The sequence below is a fragment of the Denticeps clupeoides genome, chromosome 19 (assembly GCF_900700375.1).
Source record: "Denticeps clupeoides chromosome 19, fDenClu1.1, whole genome shotgun sequence".
NCBI lineage: Eukaryota > Metazoa > Chordata > Actinopteri > Clupeiformes > Denticipitidae > Denticeps > Denticeps clupeoides.
Window position 1 is genome coordinate 14682133 of NC_041725.1, and position 22739 is coordinate 14704871.

A 22739-nucleotide genomic window follows, 5' to 3' on the forward strand; every position below is an offset into this window, starting at 1 on the left:
TGCGTTCTTCACAAGGGAAGCACATGGCGGTGACAACTCGGCCAGTTCCTCAAGCGCGTGTGCGTAAATTATGAACCCGACACTTTTCAAAGATCAGTTAATCCCAGCTGGTCTGATCTACAAGATGACCTGTTTGGACCAAATGAGAAAAACCAAACCAAAGGACGCCTCTGTTTGGCTAAATTGTTCCATTCTTTTTTGACTGGTTTATAATCCTTGGTTGCATCTGCTTCACCTTCACATTAGTGTCACGCAGGGGGTGGACAATATTCACACGTAAAGAAACACAAATAATTTTTCAAATTCAAATTCTAATTTTATCTGTCACATACACAGTCATACACGTTATGATATGCAGTGAAATGCTTCGCTTGTTTTTTTTTTTTTGTTGAAACAGCATTTTGCAAATGCTGTTTAAGATCAGTCAATGTGTGTTGGCTTGAGGACAGTTATGGTTTTCAAATGGCTGATTACTGTTGCAAAAACAGCCCGGATAAGGTCGTGCTTGACTGTTTTGCATTGCGAAGAAGTGTATAACAATGGGGTGGTAGTGGCCTGGTGGGTAACGCACTCACCTATTAACCAAACTGACAGATAAAAACCCCACTTGCTACCATTGCGTCCCTGCATGTCTCCAGGGGGACTGTCCCTGTCACTACTGATTGTAAGTCGCTCTGGATAAGGGGTGTCTGATAAAGGCCGTGAATGTAAAATGTAAACCGACCACCAGATGGCGCGCCGCGGTTCACCGCCATCCTGTCCGGCGGCAGTGCGCCACTTGACCGCAGGGGGCGCCCGCCGCCCCCGCCGTTACTGTATGGTTCCCCCGGGGTAAATGTAAGGATGGCGGTGGCGGTCGGCGCCGAGGCCGCGGCCAGATGCTTGGAGGAATCTTCGGACAGCGAACCGGAGCAGGAGCACGGCTCGCCGCAGAAGCTGATCCGCAAAGTGTCCACGTCGGGCCAGATCCGGAGCAAGGTAACGCCGCGTTTCCTGTCGCGGGGGCTCCACGCCGGAGCGCCGGACGCCGCTCTGCATGCGCGGTCGGTCGGTCGGTCGGTCGGTTGGTGGGACGGACGGACGGACGGACGCGCCTGTCCGGCTGCTAGCTCCGCCGCCGAGGCCACTTAAAAAGCCCCGAGCTTTCCTGACCCCTCGCCACTCGCGGTCTCTCTGGCCGGCTGGAGCGTCGCTTTCTGAGCCGCCGTGTGTGTGCGCGCTAGCGGCCGGGCGGAGGATGCGTGGCCGGAGCCGTCCTCCGGTTCCGAGCCGCGCAACAGTTCGGGCCGGGGTTCCAGGGGAAAAAAGTCGGGGGTCCAGGGGAACTTCAATTCAACTCCATTCAATAAAACACAAATAAAAGTCTCCTCGGTTTTATTTTTATTTTTTTATTTTTTTTGCCCCCCACGAGAAACTAAAAATAAACGCCGTTCATCAGTTTAGGCGGATGGTTTTTTTAGTGTGTGTGTGTGTGTGTGTGTGTGTGTGTGTGTGTGTGTTTGTGTGCGTGTTTTAAACGCGTCCCACGATAAACTTTTTTATTTTATTTTATTGACATCAGTGATTTGTTGATGGTGGTCTCTGGATCCAGGGAGAGGGGATCCGAGCTTGTGATCACGACTGACGTCTGGACAGAAGCGTGTTATTTTGGGAATGTGGGAATATGATGAGGAGACATGGTGGCTTCGGCTGATCCCCGGTGGTGCCACAAAGGTCACTGGGCGGTTGTCCCTTTTTTTTGTTTGTTTTACACAGGACCTGGCTACAGGTGTTGATGAAAGAGGTCGCCGGGAAGGTTGCCGTAGCAACGGGCCTCCCCCCGAGGCAGCGAAAGGTCAAAGGAGAGTTTAATTTTGACCCCCCGTGCCCCGTTGTCCCTCGTCTGCTCTTTGTCCCACGGGACTGCGGTGCCGCGTGGTGCTGCGGACGGGAAATAGGTAACTCGGTCGCTTCCACATGATGCTGTGGTGGTTTTACCTGCTTCATGATTTCCTGGGCAGAAACAGCACTACAGCACTTACCAGACGCCCTTATCCAGAACGACTTGCAATCAGTAGTTACAGGGACAGTCCCCCCTTGGAGACACTCAGGGTTAAATGTCTTGCTCAGGGACACAATGGTAGTAAGTGGGATTTGAACCTGGCTCTTCTGGTTCATAGGGGAGTGTAGCCACTAGGCTACTACCACCCTACATTCATAAATTAAGGTCCTAAATAAAATGTAGGAATATTTTGTTGTGAGTGCGTCTGTCTCTGTACATCGCAGACACTAAACATGTGAGACAGCAGCTTGGCGAACGTAAGTATACGGTCAGTAACCGTTCGACCTCCTGATGGTTCTGGGTTTTTTTTAGTTGCTGAGATTAAAACCAGGGCTGGATTATTGGGTTGGTTCACCGTTTGATCCGTCTTGTAGGTTTATGCATTTCGTTTGCGTTGATTTGTGTCTTACGTGGTGACTGCTGAATATTGATGTGTCCTCACTAGGTGTCCCATTTTTTGTTTGCGCAGCCGTAAATAAGTGATCTTCTGAAGTCACTGCGAGATCGCGCTGGATTTGTGCATCCTAATCCTAATCTCGGCACAATTTTATATTTTGAAATATTATATGCAACTAAACATGTTTTATCGTCATTAATTTGATTCTTTAATAGTGAATTATAACAAATTCTGACCAACTCTAGTACAGTAATATGCTCGACATTTTACAGCTGTAAAAACATCTGTAATGTAATCCTAATGTTGGCACAGTATTATATTTTAAAATATTGTATATACCTAAACCTGTTTCATTGTCATTAAGTTGATTCTTTAATAGTAAATTGTACTAAATTATTTGGATATAAAGCAGTTTTTAAAGCGTTTTGCTCTAAAGAGGGTGGTAGTGGCCTAGTGGGTAAGACACTCGCCTGTGAACCAGAAGACCCAGGTTCAAATCCCGCTTACTACCATTGTGTCCCTGAGCAGGACACTTAACCTTAAGTTGCTCCAGGGGGGACTGTCCCTGTAACTACTGATTGTAAATCGCTCTGGACAAGGGCATCTGATAAATGCTGTAAATGTAAATTTGACAGAAGAAAGAAATACATGAGTGTTAAATATAAGATGTGTGCGGGCTAACTACCCTTTTAAATATGCAGAGCTACATACCAGCACGCGTCCACACACGCAAAAATGCACGGACTCTAGACATAAAAAAAAAAAAACGATAAAAGTTGGCCGCGGGGCGCATGTCCTCTCATGCGACGCATGCCTCGCGGCACTTTCTCGCAAGCGGGCGTCCGACCGCATCCGCTGCGCGGCGCCCGGCGAGCTGCAGACATCGCAGCATCTCGGCCGACCGGGTCAGGTTTCCTGTCGAGGAGCGTCTCGCCCAACCCCGGCGTTCAGGTAAACCGCGTTAGCTCTGACCCCGCCGGGGTAGATGCTGCGTGCCCTGCGCCAAGGCGTGGCAGGAAAAAAAAAAACCACCCGTCGTGATTGGATGCAGCCGCTGACATGGACGCGTGCTACGTTAAGGTCTGGCAGAAATCTTCCGTCCTTTATCCGTCGGTATTTAAAATTTTTTTTGGGGGGTTTTGTTGCTATTTTTGCTTTGCCGGGATCCACACTGGGCCGCATTACTCAAGAGTTCAGTGGTTTTGAGCGCAAGACCTACACCATCGCTGTGCTGCTGCAAAGTTCCCCGCTGGTCTAGAGTTTGGCCTAATCTGCGATCCGAGATCGTCCGTCGGATGTAGAGGAAGGCTTGGGGAGGTCTGGCAGGGTGTCTGTGGATTTTCAAAAATGAAGGCCTTAAATCAAATAAAAAATCATTAGTAATCCTTAAATCCAGAGTTAAAGATACTGTGGACCCAATACATTTATTTGCTGGTAACTTCTAGATAATTTGGCGAAATTCTAATATGTTTAATATGTTTTTTTTTTTCTTAGATGCAGTATTGGGAAAATAAGATTGGCACTGATGTAAAGATTTTGTAATTATTCATTTAGTTATTTATTTATTTGTTGATAGGCAAGCAAGGGCCATTTGTCATGTCGCAATATTGATCTCAGTAATTGCAATAAGAATTGTGCAGCCCTGAAATAAGAAAGCGAAAGTATCGCAGTCAACCTCTAGTGGTTTGCTGCACTTCAGGTAATATGAGTCTGGTAACATTGACAAAGGCAGAAACTTGGAAGGAAAATTAATATATCAAATAATCATTTATCGCTTATGATAAAATACAGTTAACACTGTAGTTTAGAAGAGCATCTAGCCCTAACAGTGCCACAATGCCAAAAAGTCTGGAGTTTTTGTCTGCAGAAATGTAGTTGACGACCCCGATGAAGGGTCTTAATTTTGATGAAGGTGACCTTGGAAATAAGCTTTTTAAACGCCTTAAATTTGGCTTCCTTAAAGCTGCAGAAACCGTGGTCTGGATAAAGAGCGCCTGTGCGGTTCGCAGCAGGGGAAGAGCTATTTTTGGCTCCACGTTGAGGATGAATGGGAAGCGGGTTCAGATGCGCTCGATTCAGAAGGGGCCTCTGCTGCCCCCTACTGGACCGTGTGAGGAACTGCAGGGCATTTGCATTGACCCCCATAAATCCAGCTGCTATCAGTATCACTTATTTTTTTATGACACATTTGATTGTTGTTACAAAAAAAAGTCCCTTTGGAAGTCCCTTGTTGAGTATTTACGTACATTCATTTATTTGTCTTTATGCTGCTCAAGCATTTTGATGAATATCAATATTTTTGATAAGGAAACGTCCTGCCAGTATCTCAAGGACGTACTTGAGGGGGGTTGTTAACTTTTAATGGCCATCGACGAGTACTGCTGGAGGTTATGTGCTATTGACTGGAACGCTGTGGCAGTTGAGTGGTCCCACCAGTGGCCATTGATCAGAGAGGTGGGGAATTTGGTGACCTCGCATCAGTGAAGTGAAGCGATTGTCAATGTGAAACTCTGCAGCGCAGCACATGGTGAACGACGAACAGCGATATGTGTCCTCTGCTTTTAATCATCACCATTGGTGAGCAGTGGGCAGCCCTGACAGACGCCCGGGGAGCAGTGTGTGGGGACGGTGCTTTGCTCAGTGGCACCATGGCGGATCGGGATTCGAACCGGCGACCTTCTGATTGCGGTTACGTTTCCTTAACCGCTAGGGAGTGGCGGGCTGCACTTCCACTGAGGAATGCTGTCTGTGTGTGTGTGTGTATTGTTAATTGATTTGTAAATGTGTGTAATTTTTGTTCATGGATTGTGTGTATTTATAAGGCAACACGCTGGTGTCTTTAAGGAACTGGAGTACAAATTTGCAGGAATTTGCTTGTTGGGCAGCTCTGAAATATCGGCCTTCTGTGGAGATGGTGCGAGGAATGACTCTGATGGTGGCTTTTTAAGAGTTGTGAACATTCAATACTGGGTTTCCCAAGGATGTTCTGGACGTAATGCAGCGCGTTGGCAGAGGCTTGTGTGACCTCATGGTTACGATTGTGATGGTTTTTTGGATAATTCTTGCACTTCCTCTTGACCCTTTGTCCTTGAGAGACTTGGCGCTGGTGCTGAAAGGCTCCTCTGTGCTTCGTCTTTGTCTGCAGACGATCCTGAAAGAGGGCAAGCTGATGAAACAGACCAACTCCTTCCAGCGCTGGAAAAGACGCTACTTCAAACTCCGCGGGAGGACGCTGTACTACGCCCAGACGGCCAAGGTCGGTGCTGTTCTTTGCATGTTGGGCGCAGAGCCGCTGCCTTGGTGGGGTCAAAGTTCACGAGGCCGACCTCTCCTTCTGTGCCATTCAGTCCATCATCTTCGACGAGGTGGACCTGACCGATGCCAGCGTGGCCGAGTCCAGCACCAAGAACGTCAACAACAGCTTCACGGTGAGTCTCTCGTCTGTGACCACCTCAGCCTAGTTTCATCAAGTTCTGGACGAGGACGCCCCCTAACGCATTTATTCCCATTATTTAAACCGACTAAGGATTTGACGACACGTGAAGATAAGACGTCTTTTGAGTCATTTTTGGACTTTGCGATTTTACTCAGAAGTGTGATTGTAGTCGGCCTTTGGACAGATTTAGTTGTAATAGCTGGGTGAGGCTGTGTTTGCCAGCGAGTATCCGTTTGTTCTGCAGTGTGCAGCTATTTCAATGGGCTCTGTGTGTGTGTTGTGGAGGTTTATTTCATTTACATTTACAGCATTTATCAGACGCCCTTATCCAGAGCGACTTACAATCAGTAGTTACAGGGACAGTCCCCCTGGAGCAACTTAGGGTTAAGTGTCTTGCTCAGGGACACAATGGTAGTAAGTGGGATTTGAACCTGGGTCTTCTGGATCACAGGCGAGTGTGTTACCCGCTAGGCTACTACCACCCTATTTCATTGTGTGTGTGTGTGTGTGTGTGTGTGTGTGTGTTTGGTTGTCTATCATGGGATTTTTTTGTGTATTGTGCACATGTGTCTGGATGAGGGAACATCTGTGTGTGTGTGTGTGTGTGTGTGTGTGTGTGTGAACCTGTCTTGCTCGGTGGCCTTCACCCCTCCCCTTTACCAGCCCAGGCCCCTCCTCCCCTCGCCCCCACCCCCCGCCATGGTGATTTGACGTAACGGCAGGAAGTCCATCTGAGTCACTCTAGCGGATTAGGGAGGGGCCTGTTAGCCCGCAGCCTGGAACGGAGCGGAGCGGAGCTGCGGCTGAAGCCGGAGGAAGGGGAAAACTGGGGAGGTGCAGGGGGAGTGAGGGGCTCTCGGTGAAGCGCTGGCGGCCATCGGGCACTGCGGCGTTTATTAGCTGCCTGAAACGGACCGGCCGGATACGGCGGCGAGAAGCGGCCGCATCGGGAGGTCGGAACGTGGGAATCCCAGGGTCCCCAACTGGACAGCGGCACACAGAGGCTGCCGTCCCCCGCTGAGACAGCCTGGGGACCGGGGCTGCTCCCAGGGAACTGGAGTGGGATTTGGAGCTGGAAGTAAGGCAGAAAAATGTATGGAATGAGCATGTCTGGGTGGGGAAGCAGAATGCCTGGTGTGTTTCACACTGTTTTCTCCCAGTCCGTTGTGTGTGTGTGTGTGTGTGTGTGTGTGTGTGTGTGTGTGTGTGTGTGTGTGTTTATATTGCTGTGACGTATACGTATTACACTGTCTTTCCACGTGTGTAGTTGTGTATGAATGAATGATTCAAGCTTTCTCTGTGTGTGTAGATTATATCTCACAGTCCCCTACTTGAGAGCGGGACTCGTTCTCCACTGACCTGTCAGATGCCAAATACTCGGTGTAACGAGAGATCTCTCACTATGAAAACTATTCTGACACACACACACACACACACACACACACACACACACACACAGAAGGTCCCTCCCAGCAGCTGAAAGATAAACCTGCTGCGATAATGCTGTCATTTGCCAGGGTTAAAAACAAGTAGTACAGTTCTGCCCTTGGGATAGTCATATGCTGTGATAAAGCAGGGGTGTGTGTGTGTGTGTGTTTGTGTGTGTGTGTGAGTGAGAGAGAGAGAGAGTGAGTAAGTGAGCTGGTTTGATATTTATCTCTCAGACACAACGCAGGTCTCATCCTCTGCACTCCTAACTGTCGTCTGGGTTGTTTCTCTTCGTCTCATTCATGACTTCTGTTTGTGTGTGTGTGTGTGTGTGTCTCTCTCTCTCTCTCTCTGGGGCTCTTCTGAGCTTCCAGACCAGTCACAGAGTGATGAATGCGTCTGTGTGCGTCAGTGTATTTTCATATGCTGCCTCTGTGTACATTGCGTTCTCCTGAGGATTAAACATATGAGACGTTTTTATGGGGGTTTGTCATTTTGACCAGTTGCTTTGTGTGTGTGTGTGTGTGTGTGTGTGTGTGTGTGTGAGTTGCACCCTGCCAAAAGAAAGGCAGCGTGTCTATTTTTATCCATCTGGGAACACAAGCGTCTTTGAGATGCAGCTGTGGAGGAAATGGACGGGGAAACTGACTCCAGCGGTGGGCGAAGTCGCCTGGCGACAGCCTCCACATGTGACCCCCTTTACGCATCTCTTCTTTACGAGTGGGCAGCCATGACAGGCGCCCGGGGAGCAGTGTGTTGGGACGGTGCTTTGCTCAGTGACACCTTGGCGTCTCGGGATTCGAACCGGCAACCTTGTGATTACCGGGCCGCTTCCTTAAACGCTTCCGTTTTTGCACATTGTTGGACATTTTTCGTATATTAGCACTCAGCTCTTTGTGGACTGGTTCATGAAAAGAACTAATCTGTGTAGGATTGGGTCACTCCATGAAAGGGATTTGAGGAGACTCGTTCTGCAGGACATTTAGACTTGAGTTACCTCGATGACCTGATTCCTGACAAAATCTAGTGATTCCTAATACGACCAATAAACCTTTGCAAATGAGAACTGGGGTTTATGCCTTTTTACTGTATTTATATACTATCTGCTTTGTGCCTTATCACCGTTTTCCATCTTCTGGAAATGTTCCAGATGGAGTTTGCTCCCAATTCCACGGGCTCCTGCAAAGATACACATTTCTGTCCGTTTATTTCGCTGCATTTCATTGCTCAACCGCTGATCGCTCTGATTGTTCTCAGAAGTTTTTGGTCCTCTGGGGTTTCACATGACTCCATAACACATCCGTTGCTCGGTTTATTTCTGAGTCTCACCGCTGCTATTTCTGTACACTGCTGTGGTTTTCAGCTCCTCGGGTTCTGAGAATTTCTCTGATCGCAGATGAGAAGCTGCCCTGCAGTTGTTTCTGGCTGCTCTCTCGTTGGTTTTTTTTTTTTTTCCTTCTTCATGCTTATTTGGTCACATGTTGTCCTTGTGGATGTCGATAAGCAGAAAGTAGAAAGAAAATTGTGTTTTGAATATTTCTCACTGTGAATTGTTTAGCGTCAGGCTTTCAGACGACTATGAAGGAATAACCCTGCCCTTTAAAGGAATAGCACGACTTTCATTGCATTATAGTAGAAAGTTCTAGTAGTTCTAACTATGATCCAGCTGTTCCTCAGCAATGTCATTCAGCAGCCGCCATAAACAGTTTAATAAGTCAGAATGACATCCAACAAAGTGCGTCAGAGTGACATTATCCAGGTCAGAACTAACCGTGGTATAATATTGGTGCATAACCATGCTTGGTTTATCTCTCTCTCTTTCTGTAGATCATCACACCGTGCCGGCGCCTTATTCTGTGTGCCGAGAACAGGAAAGAGATGGAGGACTGGATGGCAGCGCTGAAGAGTGTGCAGAACAGGGAGAACTTTGAGGTGAGCCCAAGAGTCTCAACTTGCCTAAAATGCCTTCTTGATCCCTGTCATACTGTAAATGATACAGGTTATTACACCCTGTTAACTGAAGAAGAGAAACTCAAATTACTTTGTCCTAAAACAGACAAGAGTGTCAGATGAGTAACCCATGAATATTTTACTTACAGATTATGTTATTATACCTGAATAATAGGTATATTATGGTAGTCAATGGCTCTTTTAGGGTTAAAGAAATCAGTGCAATTTGCAATCAGAATGTATTGTAATAGTATTTCCACATTTTTGCTGACTGGTTGTACAAATAAGCATTACGGAAAGCCAAAGCTCTATTGAATATCTCTAATTGTAGATATTAAAGCAAAATCTTGATATTAGTGCTTAGTTGTAGCATATTGATAATCTATGATTTAGATAAGACTTATTCATCATAATGAAATAATGTCATATTTTTTTATTGGTCCATCTGTAATTCCGTTTGACGTATTTTCTCTTTCTTTCTCTCTCTGTCCACACGTCCATCCATCTGTCTGCCTCACGCTTGTCTTCCCTCTCTGTATCTTTTATCAGTCCACCCAGTACAGCATGGACCATTTCTCCGGGATGCACAACTGGTACGCCTGCTCGCACGCCAGGCCCACCTACTGCAACGTCTGTCGGGAGGCGCTGTCCGGGGTCACGTCCCACGGCCTCTCGTGTGAAGGTAACAGCTCGGACGTCAGCCGTCCTTCAGCACCTCTCGGCGCCGCTTCTTCTTTTTTTTTTTTTTTTTTTTTGGTTGTTTTTGTACGAGCGTACAAGGTCAGCGGGCCCGAGCGAGCGTATTCCCCATTAATGACTTCGCTCAGCATAAGCATCACTTTGTCTGTCAGTGTTGGGCCGCGGGCCCGAGGGACCGAAGAAACACATCGGCTCTTCCTGTCTTCCCTTTGACGTCATTGGGCCGCCGGAGCCCGGCCAAAGAATGCGGCGCTCTCGGGGGAGGTCTTACAGGGGGAACAAATTTCTTTACGAGGGCCTGCTAAAGAACAAACTCCTGTTGCTCCATGGGCCCTTTGATGAATGAGAGGCTGGTCTGTTTAAAGTCATGTGACCTGCACGGCACACAGCAATGTGAAATTTGACACACAGATCAATGTAACAGCAGACACAGAGGTGGTCAACGCTGGTGTCATTTCATGCGACTTTACAGAGGCGGCGTGTGTTTCCATTATTCCTAAATGAATTTCCATTTCCTCTTCAGTGTGCAAGTTCAAGGCCCACAAGCGCTGTGCAGTGCGGGCCACCAATAACTGCAAGTGGACCACGCTGGCTTCGATTGGCAAGGACATCATCGAGGATGAGGACGGGGTGAGTGACAGAGAATCCGATACCCCTGTTCACCTAACGAGACACGGCGGAATTTAATGAACCACTCGCCTTTTCTCCCGACCTGCTGTGGCCCGGTGAGTGAGGTCCTGGGCGGAGCCAGTGATGGAGCCACCAAGGTGGCAACGGTCGCGTCTTTTCACTCTCAACCTCCCGGTGTATTGACTTTCGGTTTTGAGGGGATTGGTTCCCTTGTGGCGTCGAGTTTACAACTCTGTTCACCAAGAACACACTTCTGTGTCTTTGCTGATGTTGTCCATCCGTTCTTTTCATGCGGAAATAAATATATTTTAAATATATTTTTTGTCTGGTTCGCTGCTGGTTGTTTCTAAGACAATTACTTTCTTTTACAAAAGAAAAATAAAAAAAAAAAACAGGCACAATATTTTTGGGATTTTTTTTCTCTCTTCGTGTCCAGATTTCCATGCCGCACCAGTGGCTGGAGGGGAACCTGCCGGTCAGCGCCAAGTGCACAGTGTGTGACAAGACGTGCGGCAGTGTCCTGCGGCTACAGGACTGGCGCTGCCTGTGGTGTAAAGCCATGGTGGGTAGCGACACCCTGCGTTACTTAAGACCGCGGCCAGTGCACAACTAGTGTGTGTAACGCGTCTGGTTTTACTTTGCAGGTTCACACGACGTGTAAAGAGCAGCTGTCCTCTAAGTGTCCCCTTGGCCAGTGTAAAGTGTCCGTCATCCCACCCACCGCCCTGAACAGCATAGACTCAGACGGTGAGTTATGCGGTAACGATGGGAACCGGTGTGTGTTCTATTTTGAGCCCCTGCATCATTTCCTGTTCTCAGGGTTCTGGAAGGCCACCTGTCCCCCCTCGTGCACAAGCCCCCTGCTGGTGTTTGTCAACTCCAAGAGCGGAGACAACCAGGGCGTGAAGTTCCTCCGACGTTTCAAGCAGCTTCTCAACCCGGCGCAGGTGTTCGACCTGATGAACGGTGGCCCACATCTCGGGTGAGAGTGTAAACATGCACATTCACACACAGATACAGCCACACGTTCTGCAAACATAGTCTCTCTTACGCCCTCAACCCCCAACAGTGGCACGAAGGACGCTGTTTTTCCACAATAAAACGCCGAAAAGGCCGTTTTTGTGTTGAATGTGTGGAACAGCAAAGTGACTACAGTTCGCTACATACAAAATGCATTTTCTAAAACAGTGGCATAAAATGGCAGTAAATGTTTTTGATAATCTGGGTTATAATCAGAAAATCATTTTCACAATTACTGTAGTTTTTTCGGAAAGTACCTTATTCAGATGACGTTTTATTATTTGCAGTGGCGCTTTACTTTAATTATAGGCTACCCCATGCTGTAGAAACCATGCCCAAAACCATCTGAACTGATAACCGGAACCTTTTGGTTTCTGTCTTAGAGAGACAAAGTGGTGTAGTATGGCACTGATGCACTCAAGAACACTCTGTCCTCTCTCTCACACACACACACACACACACACACACACACACGCAAACTGCACACTCGCTCACAGTTAAAGGCCACACAATTTTCACTCCTGGGACCATGCATGCGGTGCACGACCCCTCAAAAAATGTGCTGCACGTGGGCTGAAAGGGTTCAATCGCTTAGTCACTTGTATCAAGGCGAATCTCTGCCTGCATACATCTGCGCCCCTTCCAAATCCAAAAACAACTCGTTCCCGTTCCAGAAAATTCCACCGAGGCCCTCCATGCGTATTGTTATGCTGAGCTGGTGTTTTAACTGGCTCTAGAAGAAAAGCATTTTTTGGATCGGCTCCTTGTTTTGCTTACATTTTTTATGCTTTTTTTTATTCTTTATTTTTTACTCCCTCTGGAAGGCTTCGCCTTTTCCAGAAATTCGACACGTTTAGGATTCTGGTGTGCGGTGGGGATGGCAGCGTGGGATGGGTGCTGTCTGAGATCGACGTGCTCATGCTCCATAAACAGGTGAGGCCCGGCTGGGGAATGACCGATATACACCAGTTATCTTTAAGAATGTTGTGTGTGTGTCTGTATTTACTGAAGCATATGCTGGTTGTCCACGCTCAGGCCCCTGGAGGACGATATTTTTAGCGCCGGGCCGACGGTTATCTCTTGCCTTTTTTCTTGTGTATACATCCATCAAGTATTAATGGGGATGATTCTTCTCGCTGCAGTGCCAGCTGGGCGTTCTGCCACTGGGCACAGGGAACGACCTGGCACGTGTGCTGGGATGGGGCTCAGCCTGCGACGATGACGCGCAGCTGCCGCAGATCCTGGAGAAGCTGGAACGGGCCAGCACCAAAATGCTGGACAGGTGAGGAAGCGCAGATAAGTCCAGTTCAGCTTTTTTTGCCCACGTTTGTTTAAATGTCGAACCTTACAACGATTGGAGCGTGAAACTGGAATTTTTCTCAACTAATCAGAGTGCGAGCTGGAACAAGCTGGGCAGACTAAGCCTTTGTTGGCTTTCATAAGTCATATGATAGCAAACCATGGGTGCAGAACCAGAATAATTTGCAGAATTCATAATTTTCATAATTATGCAACATAACACATCCTGTTCTAATTTACTGTATTTCCGTGTAACAAAAATTCATTTTCACAGAGGTTGCAGAACTGTTTTTTACATTTGTTTAATTAGTTTGTTTTGAGATATTCAGAAATGAAATGTTCCATTTATCTGTTTTTTTTTTTTTATTATATATTTTAAATGTGGCACAGAATTCTCCCTACGTAGGATCAGAGTGTCTTTTTCGTTAATCAAATGTCATTTGTCCACGTGCAGGTGGAGCATCATGGTTTACGAGACCAAATTTCCACGGCAGCATTCCACGTCCACGGTGACGGAGGACTGCAGCGACGACTCTGAGGTGCAGATGAAGAACTTCCTTGTTGCATCAGACAGGATAATAATGTTTACCTAGTAGCCAAGATAAGGCCAAGAGTGTCTGGTGTGGGGTTAGGGTAGAAGTGTGCTTTTAATAAAGAAAAATCTCTCAAAGTCTCTTGTTAGTTTTTAAAATAATGATATTCATATTCATACTACACTTCATTAACTAATTGAAGGTTCCCCCCACACTTCTTTCAGGTGCAGCAAATCTTGACCTATGAGGACTCAGTAGCGGCTCATCTGTCCAAGATTCTGACCTCGGATCAGCACTCGGTTGTCATCTCCTCCGCCAAGTGAGCCTCCTCTACTGAGCACCTTTTAGATTTACATGTACAGCATTTATCAGACACCCGTATCCAGGGAGACTTGCAATCAGTAGTTACAGGGACAGTCCCCCCCCAGGGTTGAGTGTCTTGCTCAGGGTCACAATGGTAGTAAGTGGGGTTTGAACCTGGGTCTTCTGGCTCATAGGCAAGTGTGTTGCCCCCTAGGCTACTATAAAACAGACTTGTCAGAGGTGAAATATTCCTCCGTCTAAACTGTGTTGTGTGTCGTGCAGAGTTCTGTGTGAAACGGTGAAGGACTTCGTAGCCAGAGTGGGGAAGGCGTACGAGAGGAACACAGAGAGTTCAGAGGAGTCAGAGGCCATGGCTAAAAAGGTAAAACGGCCCCATTTGATGCATTGAAATGTATGAAGTATGAAGTATAAATTCCTTTGATCACTTGGCAACTCATTTGCACATACACAACTTAAGTTCTTTCTTTCTTTCATTTTTGTGTGTAGTGTGGAGTTCTGAAGGAAAAACTGGACTCCCTACTGAAGACGCTGAATGAGGAGTCACAGGCCTCCACAGTCATGCCTCCGACCATCCCTGAGGAGGTGGAGGGGGTGCTGGCGCCTCCTCCTACAGCACCCAGCGCCCCTTGCTCGCCCCGCACCGCTGCTGCCATCTTTAAACCCAGAGAGCAGCTCATGCTCCGAGCGAACAGCCTGAAGAAAGCAATCAGGCAGATTATAGAGCACACAGAGAAAGGTGCATTCATAGACACATACACACATGCAGTCATACCCAGTCCGAACATGAAACTGTAAAATTATTAAAAAGGCAATAATACAAATTTTAAAATATATATATTTTTTAATCGTTTAAACCTCTGGCTGATCTTTTCAAAGGCACAGACACACGCACAGGGGTTTAATATAAAAAAAACTCCTAGTTGTAAATCCACCCTTATGTGGTTTTATTAATAAAAAGTCACATTTGTAGTTATGTCAGACTACACTGAAGACTCTTTCATGTGCAAGAGCATGATCGATCAGAAGCTTTGGTCTGTACAGCACTTCTGTCTTTTTTTCCCCTCAAGGAAGATACAAATGAAAAAGCACAGAGCAAAATCCAAAATCTTTTCAGTACATTAATGTCAAAAATGTAAGTGTGAATTATTAGAATCATTTACAAATGCACCTTTTCTTTCTCAGCGGTTGATGAGCAGAATGCCCAGACCCAGGAGGTCTTCACTTTGGGGACTGGAGTGGAGGAGGAGGACGAGGACGACCTGTCCCTGCAGTCGTCCTACAGCGGCAACGCATTGTGCAGCAGCGGCCGGCCCCGGCAGACGCGTCGAGGTGAGAGCGGACAGCGACTGAGGAAGTTAATTAGGTCACTCGCGTCTCTCGTGCTTGGTGACAAGCAGCAGACCCGCTGAGCTTTCCATTGTTCTGGTTTCCTGGAAGGGACCACTGAAGCTACCTTACTTCTCAAAATAACATGTTTACCATGCACCTTAACAGTAAAAACACCAGGCTCTTCAACGTAATAAAGTTTTTACTGCCCCCCCTTTCTTTTGGAAACGGGTTTTTTGCTCCCGTTGCTGGGGTGATTGTTTTAGTGTGCTGTGAGTTGGGTCCCCTCTGGCCAGAGTTACAGTCTGTGTTGAATGTGTCTTCATACAGTCTCTAAAACCCCCTGTGAGAAGCTCATCAGCAAGGGAAGCCTGTCAATAGGCAGTTCCGCATCGCTTCCTGCCCAGACAGGAAGTAGGGAGAACATGCCCATGCTTAACACCAAGGTTCTTTACCCAAGTAAGACCCACTTTCACCCATTTTTAGCTATTTCTTATGTGTGTTAATGTATCATTTAATGTATGTTTAAGGTTGCATCTAATCATTTAAGTGTGCATTCAGGTCTTAGGGCAGGAATGTCCGGCTCCCTTTCCAGTAGCTCCGTCATCAGTAGGCTGCTGGTCAACGCCGACCCCTTCAGCGTTGATCCGGAGAATGTCCTGTAAGTGCCCTCAGACGTTTCTCCCTTCCGTTTTACATGATTTAACCTTTCCCAGCTCACCTCGCTACCCTCACCTCAACTTCCAGCGACTGTTACACTGAGAAGTGCGTGATGAACAACTACTTTGGGATCGGACTGGATGCCAAAATCTCCCTGGACTTCAACAACAAGCGGGACGAGCACCCTGAAAAGTGCAGGTAACCAGAACTTTCACTTTTTACATTCTGACATTATAAAAATGCCATTAGCTGATTTATTAATTATGGTTTCCTATTTTTATTCTTATTTTGACTTTATGCAGGAGTCGCACTAAGAACATGATGTGGTACGGAGTGCTGGGCACAAAGGAGTTGTTGCACCGCACATACAAGAACCTAGAACAGAGGGTGCTGCTGGAGGTGAGTTTTTTTAGTTTTTTTTGCTTTAAATAACAAGTTAATAATAACTATCAGAAATGTATAATGTGTGTGTGTGTCTCTGCAGTGTGATGGCCGGCCCATCCCTCTCCCGAGCCTCCAGGGCATCGCTGTGCTCAACATCCCTAGCTACGCTGGCGGAACCAACTTCTGGGGAGGAACCAAAGAGGATGATGTAAGTTAACAACGAATACAGAAATCATGAAGGAAAAAAAAATCACAAGGAATCATTCAAAATGTTTTTTTTTTTCTTCCCCGTATGCAGACGTTTACAGCTCCGTCATTTGATGATAAGATCCTAGAAGTCGTGGCCGTGTTTGGCAGCATGCAGATGGCCGTGTCCCGCGTCATCAACCTGCAGCATCACCGCATCGCTCAGGTGGGTACCAGTTCTGCGCGCTCCTGTTACGCGGCCAGTTCAACGTTAAAGACGATGTCAACGCGCCACGCCTGTTTCCGACCGTGTCCATTCCACAGTGTCGAATGGTAAAGATCACCATACTGGGGGACGAGGGGGTCCCGGTGCAGGTGGATGGAGAGGCGTGGATCCAGCCACCCGGCTACATCCGTATTATGCACAAGAACCGCACTCAGACTCTGACCAGAGACAGGGTGAGTGTGTCTGATACTCAAACAGTTACAAAAAGTAAACTAATAAATGGAATTTGCTGAAAGCAGGTAGAACTGAGGGCCACCGGGTGTTGACCGCGTGTAAACTCCAGACTGAGTGCTCTCCCTTGGGTCCTGTTTAGGCGTTCGAGAACACGCTCAAGTCCTGGGAAGACAAGCAGAAGTGCGAGTTCCCTCGGCCGTCTGCCCAGGCGCAGCTGCCACTGACACCCGAGATTGTGTCAGAGGAAGAGGCGGCTCAGATCAACCTGTTTGGCCAGGCAGCCGGCGCGCTCATACATAGGTAACGATCGTTGCGTTCGTGGGTTTGTGCTTTTCTAAGTGTCTTTAACTCTCAGGTATAATGTATGCATAGCTAGGTTAAAGGGCCTGTATTTATGCGACCCTGTCATGTCCGATTTTGTCACAGCATCCGTGAAATAGCGCAGTCTCACCACACCATGGAACAGGAACTTGCCCACGCCGTCAACGCCAGCTCCAAAGCCATGGACGTGGTCTACGCCAACTCCAACAGCAGCGAGGTAGGTGTGCTGCGCCTGCATGTCTTCCTCCGCCGGCCTCAATCGATGGCCGTGGTTACGGACTGGACCTGCTCTCAGGTCGCCGTGTGGGCCAGATGTCACTGTACCTTGCTGTGCCTTCTGCTGACATGACTCGTCTCTTTTTGCAGGGTCTTAACTGCACCGTTGTCGTTCAGATGGTCAGCAACGTCAAGGCGCTTCACAGCGAGACAAACCTGCTGCTTTCTGGAAAGATGTGCATGGTATGTCCATATCATTGCACCCTTGTGTTTGATGTATTTTTGGTCTGTATTTTACACATCAGGACATTTTTGCTTTGAAATGTGATAAATCTAATGTCAGAAGACAGATTGCACATAAAAATTGGGCTGCTTTGTTTTGGCTATCCTGATATTTTTGCTTACAGCAATCAGATGTGGTCACTATTTTGAAACACTATTTTTACAATTGAACATTTAACATGACTTTCTTAATAATCACGATTGAAGATGAATAAAGGTAAAAATATTCTTGATAGGAGTTTTTCGTTTGGTTAATGTCTACACGCTCATGTATGCATATTTACAGATATGGTGCTTATGCATGATTCCTCCCAACGGTCTTTTCAGCAGCTGGATCCTCCTCAGAAGGAGCAGCTGACCACTGCCCTTGGCACGGTGGCACAGCAGCTGCGCCGGCTGGCAGACATCTCCTGGCTGTGCAACCTCATAGAGCCAGGAGACGACGAGGTACCTTCCTAACGCTATAGCAACACCTCTCCACCACAGCAGCTACTATCCAGCCTCTTCTAAATCTATGTGAGCTGCATGGTCAACTCAGTTCAATCATGAAGAGTAGAACAGAGTTGAAGCCCTCTACATGCCTGTCCCTACACCTTTCCTGCTGTTGTGGTTGACTTGTTTCCTCCTGCTTTCTCCCAATGTGATTGGCCAATTGATTTAAGTGCATTTATTGTTATTGATATAGTTTTTTTTTTTTTTTTTTTTCACATTTGCCTGTCTGCAGGGCAACCTGACAGATTTTTCCAAGCGAAGTCGTAGTGCCAAATTTCGTCTTGTTCCCAAATTCAAGAAGGACAAAAACAACAAGAACAAGGAGGCCTGTTCCACTCTCAACCTGCCAGGTACTGCAACCATGGCGAAAACCCCCATCTCTGACCTTTTTACCCTTTCCTTCTTTTTTTTATTGCCTTCCAAAATACACTTATGTGATTCTCCTAAGACCACCTGGGCATGTGATCACTGGAAAGAATGAACTCCGACTCAAAGGTCCCCTGGCATGAACATTTTTTTTTGCTTTTATATAGGCCTTAGTGGTCTTCTAACACTATATCTGAAGTCTCTTTCGGAATTTAACATTGGTGCAAAATTGCAGCCTCTTTGAGCCAGTCCCACAATGAGATAGATGTATTGTCAGTACAATCTTATACTGTGTATTGAAATAGTTTTTTTTTTTTTTTTTTGTTTTTTTTTTGGCAGACCCCCATAGTGCGATCATAATAAGTAATATATGTAGTACAGTACATTACACATGAAAGGAAGGCCAGGATGCGCCGTTCCGGTGTCTGTAGCTTTAAATGGTAATGAGGAGGAGAGAGGCGGGTCGAGTAAGAGCGCGGCCTATAGAACTGAGCACACAATCGCAGAAATGACGTCATCAACACCATTCAACAACCACAGTGTTTGCCGCGGACAGGAAGTCATGTCTGCGTTTTCCCAGAAAAAGAAAGTGAACCCATTATTTGTTCAGAGGCTCACATGACTGAACTAAATAAAATATACATGTGCTCGTTTTTACACCCAGTCACCGAGCAACTGCAATGCTTCGCTCGTTTGGAAGCCATGACAGTCGCTGGAGATAATGTTTTAGGCGGAGGGGTGAGAAATACTCCTGGTGGAAAAACCATGAGAAACCAAAGCACTCCTTACACCTATCGGCACTTCTAGCCACTGCAGGACCACAGACAGGCAAGGGGAACTCATATTAACCTTAAATAATCTTCCAAAGTGAAATTTTCATGATAGGGGACCTTTTAAATTCTAATGAACCAGGCTGATTTATAACTGAGGCCCTTCAGAACGCTGCCACTCAATTGTAACACTTGAGTCACGTCCCCGATTGGAATTCAAATTCAAATTTTATTTGTCACATACACAGTCATACACGGTATGATGTGCAGTGAAATGTTTTTTGCGACTGCTACAGACCACAGTATTGCAATTGTTGCAAGTAAACATTGATCCAATATGCAAATATTGCAAACATGGGGTTTAACATAAGTCTTTAACATAAAAGTGTAATATTTGGTTATGTTTGCAATATTTGCATATTGCAAATTCTATTCCGGACCTCCTGCTGTCATTGGCCAGTAAGGCTCTTGTGTAACGCCGTGGCAGAGTTGCGGGGGGCTCACGCGGGTGTTTTCTGGGTGTCTGTGGGCCGGGCTCTGAAGCACTTCCCTTCCTGCAGTGCACCAGTGGGGCACGGAGGAGGTGGCCACCTGGCTCGAGCTCAACTGTCTCACTGAGTACAAGGAGATCTTTATCAGGCACGACGTGCGCGGCGCTGAGCTGCTGCACCTGGAGAGGAGGGACCTGAAGGTTCGTCTGGGGGAGGGGCTACACACACACTCACACACACACACCTCTGCATGTGTTTTCTCTCTTTTTGCATTCCTTGGGAATATGGCCTAAAGACATGCCAATATTTTCACAGTAATCATATTATATAATGTGTACCGTGCTGTCATTGGAATTAATTTTGAAAGATTTCTGAAAAATCGAAATTCACAATATTCACTTACAAGAAGATTTGATTAATCTTTTTTATAAGACTGACTTGAGGAGGGCTTGGCTCATGGGACATCACCTCTACGGCCCCATCCACACAAAAACGCTTATCTCTAAAATGCATTTTTGGTTGCATCCACACGGAGACGTAAGTGGTGCTGTAACTCCCTCGTCTCACCCAAAGCACTCTACTTGTTTGGTGTCTGGTTCAGCAAGTAGTTGTTTTCCAACCTCATCTTTTCAATAGAAATGTGCACCATAGAGAGAATTTCTTGTTGCTTTTTGAGTTTCTGCAGCTGCTGCAGCTCAGACACAAACGTGTTATCCACCATTGGTGTATGTATGGTTCGGTTGGAGGTCAGGAGCTTTCACAAGAAAGAAGGCACTTTGAGAATATACGGAAAAGAAAAATTCACCGTGGAACCCCTGAAACACCGTTTTATGTGGACTCTAGGCCAAATCAGACAGGAAATTTCCAGTTTTAGAGAAAGACCTAATCGTGTAGACGGGGACCTAAAAAGCCTTCTTTTTTTTTTTTTTGTAAATGCAGGCAAACCAGAGGCAAACATGCTCTGTCTTATTTGTGATTTAGCAATGCAAAAAAATATTTAATCAGTATGACTATGCTTGTGATTCTGACAAGACTGGGCATGGTTATCCGGATTCAGATGTTCTTCTGCCTTGACTCTTGACTTCTGCATGATGTATTCCAGGACCTGGGGGTGACGAAGGTGGGACACATGAAGCGCATCCTGCAGGGTATCAGAGAACTGAATCGGAGCAGCACTGCCAGCGAGGCCTAGCGTCTCTCCTGTACGCCTGTGTGTGCCAACCCATCCGATCAGATGAGACCTGACCCCAGCCATATTAATCAAGCCTTGTCACGGGGACCAAATGCAGTAGCTCCGTTTTAAAGCCACATCAGGATTGAAAAGAACCGATCCCAGTGCCTTCATTTCTCGCCTCCACCACATCATTACATGGGTGTGTCTCATTTAGCTGTCAGCCACAGCTAGGATGTCATCATTGTTAATAAAGAACTGGCCCTAACATTGTCACACAGGAGAACATAAAAAAAAAAAAAAAAAACACTCATGTTGGTACAAGCCAAGACAACACAGCCTACCTAGAATTCCTGAGCAGTGAACCAGTGTTGGGTTCAACTGGCCTTATTGTAGTGGACCAATATGCTGTTTTGAACTAGGAAGGCGAGAAAATTAGCTCTTTTATATAAAAAAAAAAGAGAGAAACGTTTTACCTTATTTATGTATGACTTATATGAAATACTTTTTAAATGTCAGAGACACAGGAACACTCTTTTAATTGTGGACCAGAATAGTTCTGACTGTGACCCAAAACCCACAGCAGTGACAATCACCTGAGATTTTAATTTTTATTTTTAAAGCCATAGTTATCCTGGTAACTCTCCCACTCACTGTGTGTCCCGGTGGGACGTCTCCCACGACAGATATTAGGCTTTGAAGAGAGCTGAAGATGACGTTTACCTTTTAAAGAATGTAAGGGCTGTGAGCGTAGAGCAGTGCCGAGGACTCGCCTCGAACACAGAACTCCACTTTGCCTTAAAACCGATTACCAATCACATATCAGCCAGGACTGCGGCCATCTCAGATGCCACACCATGTTTCACAAGTTAAAAAAAAAAAAAAAAAAACACACACACACACATATGAACCACTGCCTTCTGACTGGTGGACAAAAGGTTTCCGTGTGTGTGTTGGGCAGCGGGGCAGATTCTTTATCAAGACCATTTCATGCCCCTTGTCAAGGACCCGTTGAAATGTCCCGTTTGTTACTGAGAGCTCTGGGACATCCACTTGGTTTGCCTGTCCAGTATTTATTGTTAAATTATGTGTATGTGAAAAGTGTAAGCTCTGATTTCTTTGATTTTTTTTTTTGTGTGTGTGTGTAAATAAGCCCCTATCAGTACTGTACATAAGCTGTGTACAGTACCACACAGTCATCCTGCAATTAAAACAGAAAAAAAAAACATCTAAATCCATGCATGTTGTCGTTCGTTGTTACTTCAGCGAGGATCCAAAGTGCTTCATTTGCGTGATCCTGCCTCGTCAATATTTGGAGAGGGTGAAGTGGGGGGGTCAAGAGTTAGAGGACGGTACACACACGACACCATTTTACCAGAAAGCCACAAACAGCGGTAGGTCGACTCACCTCTATTCCCTGTATTTTCAGGGATTTTCAGTGTACGAACCATACATTTTCATTGGGTCGTAGGCCATTACAACATTGTGGCGTCAAGGTTGCTTCACGATAAATTCCTACACATAAAAACCAAGGAAAGTCCATCCAGTGCGATGCCTTGTAACTGGAGCTGGTTCTTTACCCCGGTTCTCCTCTCCATGCTGGCCGAAGCACTGAAACCAGAAGGTAAGTGACGCTCCACTGGCCTGGTGCAGACCTTTTCCTGTGGCTGTGGGGTTTTCTTTTTTCCCTATATCCTTCATTTCCTGTTGACACCCCGTCCTTCCCCGGGACCAAAATTTTACTTCCTGTTGCCAGATTGGTTGCTTGGCTCGCTTCCTATTACTTCCTCTGAGGCTCTAGAGCAGAGGTCAGCCACACATGAAGGGCCTTTTTAGAGCATGTGCAATTTACATGAA

General features: G+C 46.5%; 1 protein-coding gene across 4 annotated transcripts; it reads left to right on the forward strand.

Annotated features, from left to right (window-relative positions):
- The first annotated feature begins 786 nt into the window (after positions 1 to 786).
- dgkd (diacylglycerol kinase delta) lies at positions 787 to 21784 on the forward strand. 4 transcript variants are annotated; one of them, XM_028961361.1, is made up of 31 exons: positions 893 to 978; positions 1756 to 1937; positions 5584 to 5694; positions 5786 to 5866; positions 9130 to 9234; positions 9802 to 9934; positions 10475 to 10581; positions 11018 to 11143; positions 11226 to 11328; positions 11401 to 11563; positions 12426 to 12534; positions 12744 to 12883; positions 13355 to 13439; positions 13658 to 13752; positions 14019 to 14118; positions 14244 to 14493; positions 14940 to 15086; positions 15414 to 15542; positions 15645 to 15744; positions 15831 to 15941; positions 16046 to 16142; positions 16228 to 16335; positions 16426 to 16539; positions 16638 to 16772; positions 16913 to 17073; positions 17200 to 17311; positions 17461 to 17553; positions 17920 to 18039; positions 18317 to 18434; positions 19781 to 19911; positions 20814 to 21784. In XM_028961361.1, exons 3-31 carry the CDS (start codon positions 5608 to 5610, stop codon positions 20901 to 20903), a joined length of 3450 nt encoding a protein of 1149 aa, XP_028817194.1. In that variant the 5' UTR covers positions 893 to 978; positions 1756 to 1937; positions 5584 to 5607; the 3' UTR covers positions 20904 to 21784. The 4 variants fall into 4 exon arrangements, with proteins under 4 accessions (XP_028817193.1, XP_028817196.1, XP_028817194.1 ...); XM_028961360.1 differs by lacking the exon at positions 1756 to 1937 and having other exon boundaries at positions 787 to 978; XM_028961363.1 differs by lacking the exon at positions 1756 to 1937 and having other exon boundaries at positions 787 to 978; positions 17923 to 18039.
- The last annotated feature ends 955 nt before the right edge of the window (positions 21785 to 22739 follow it).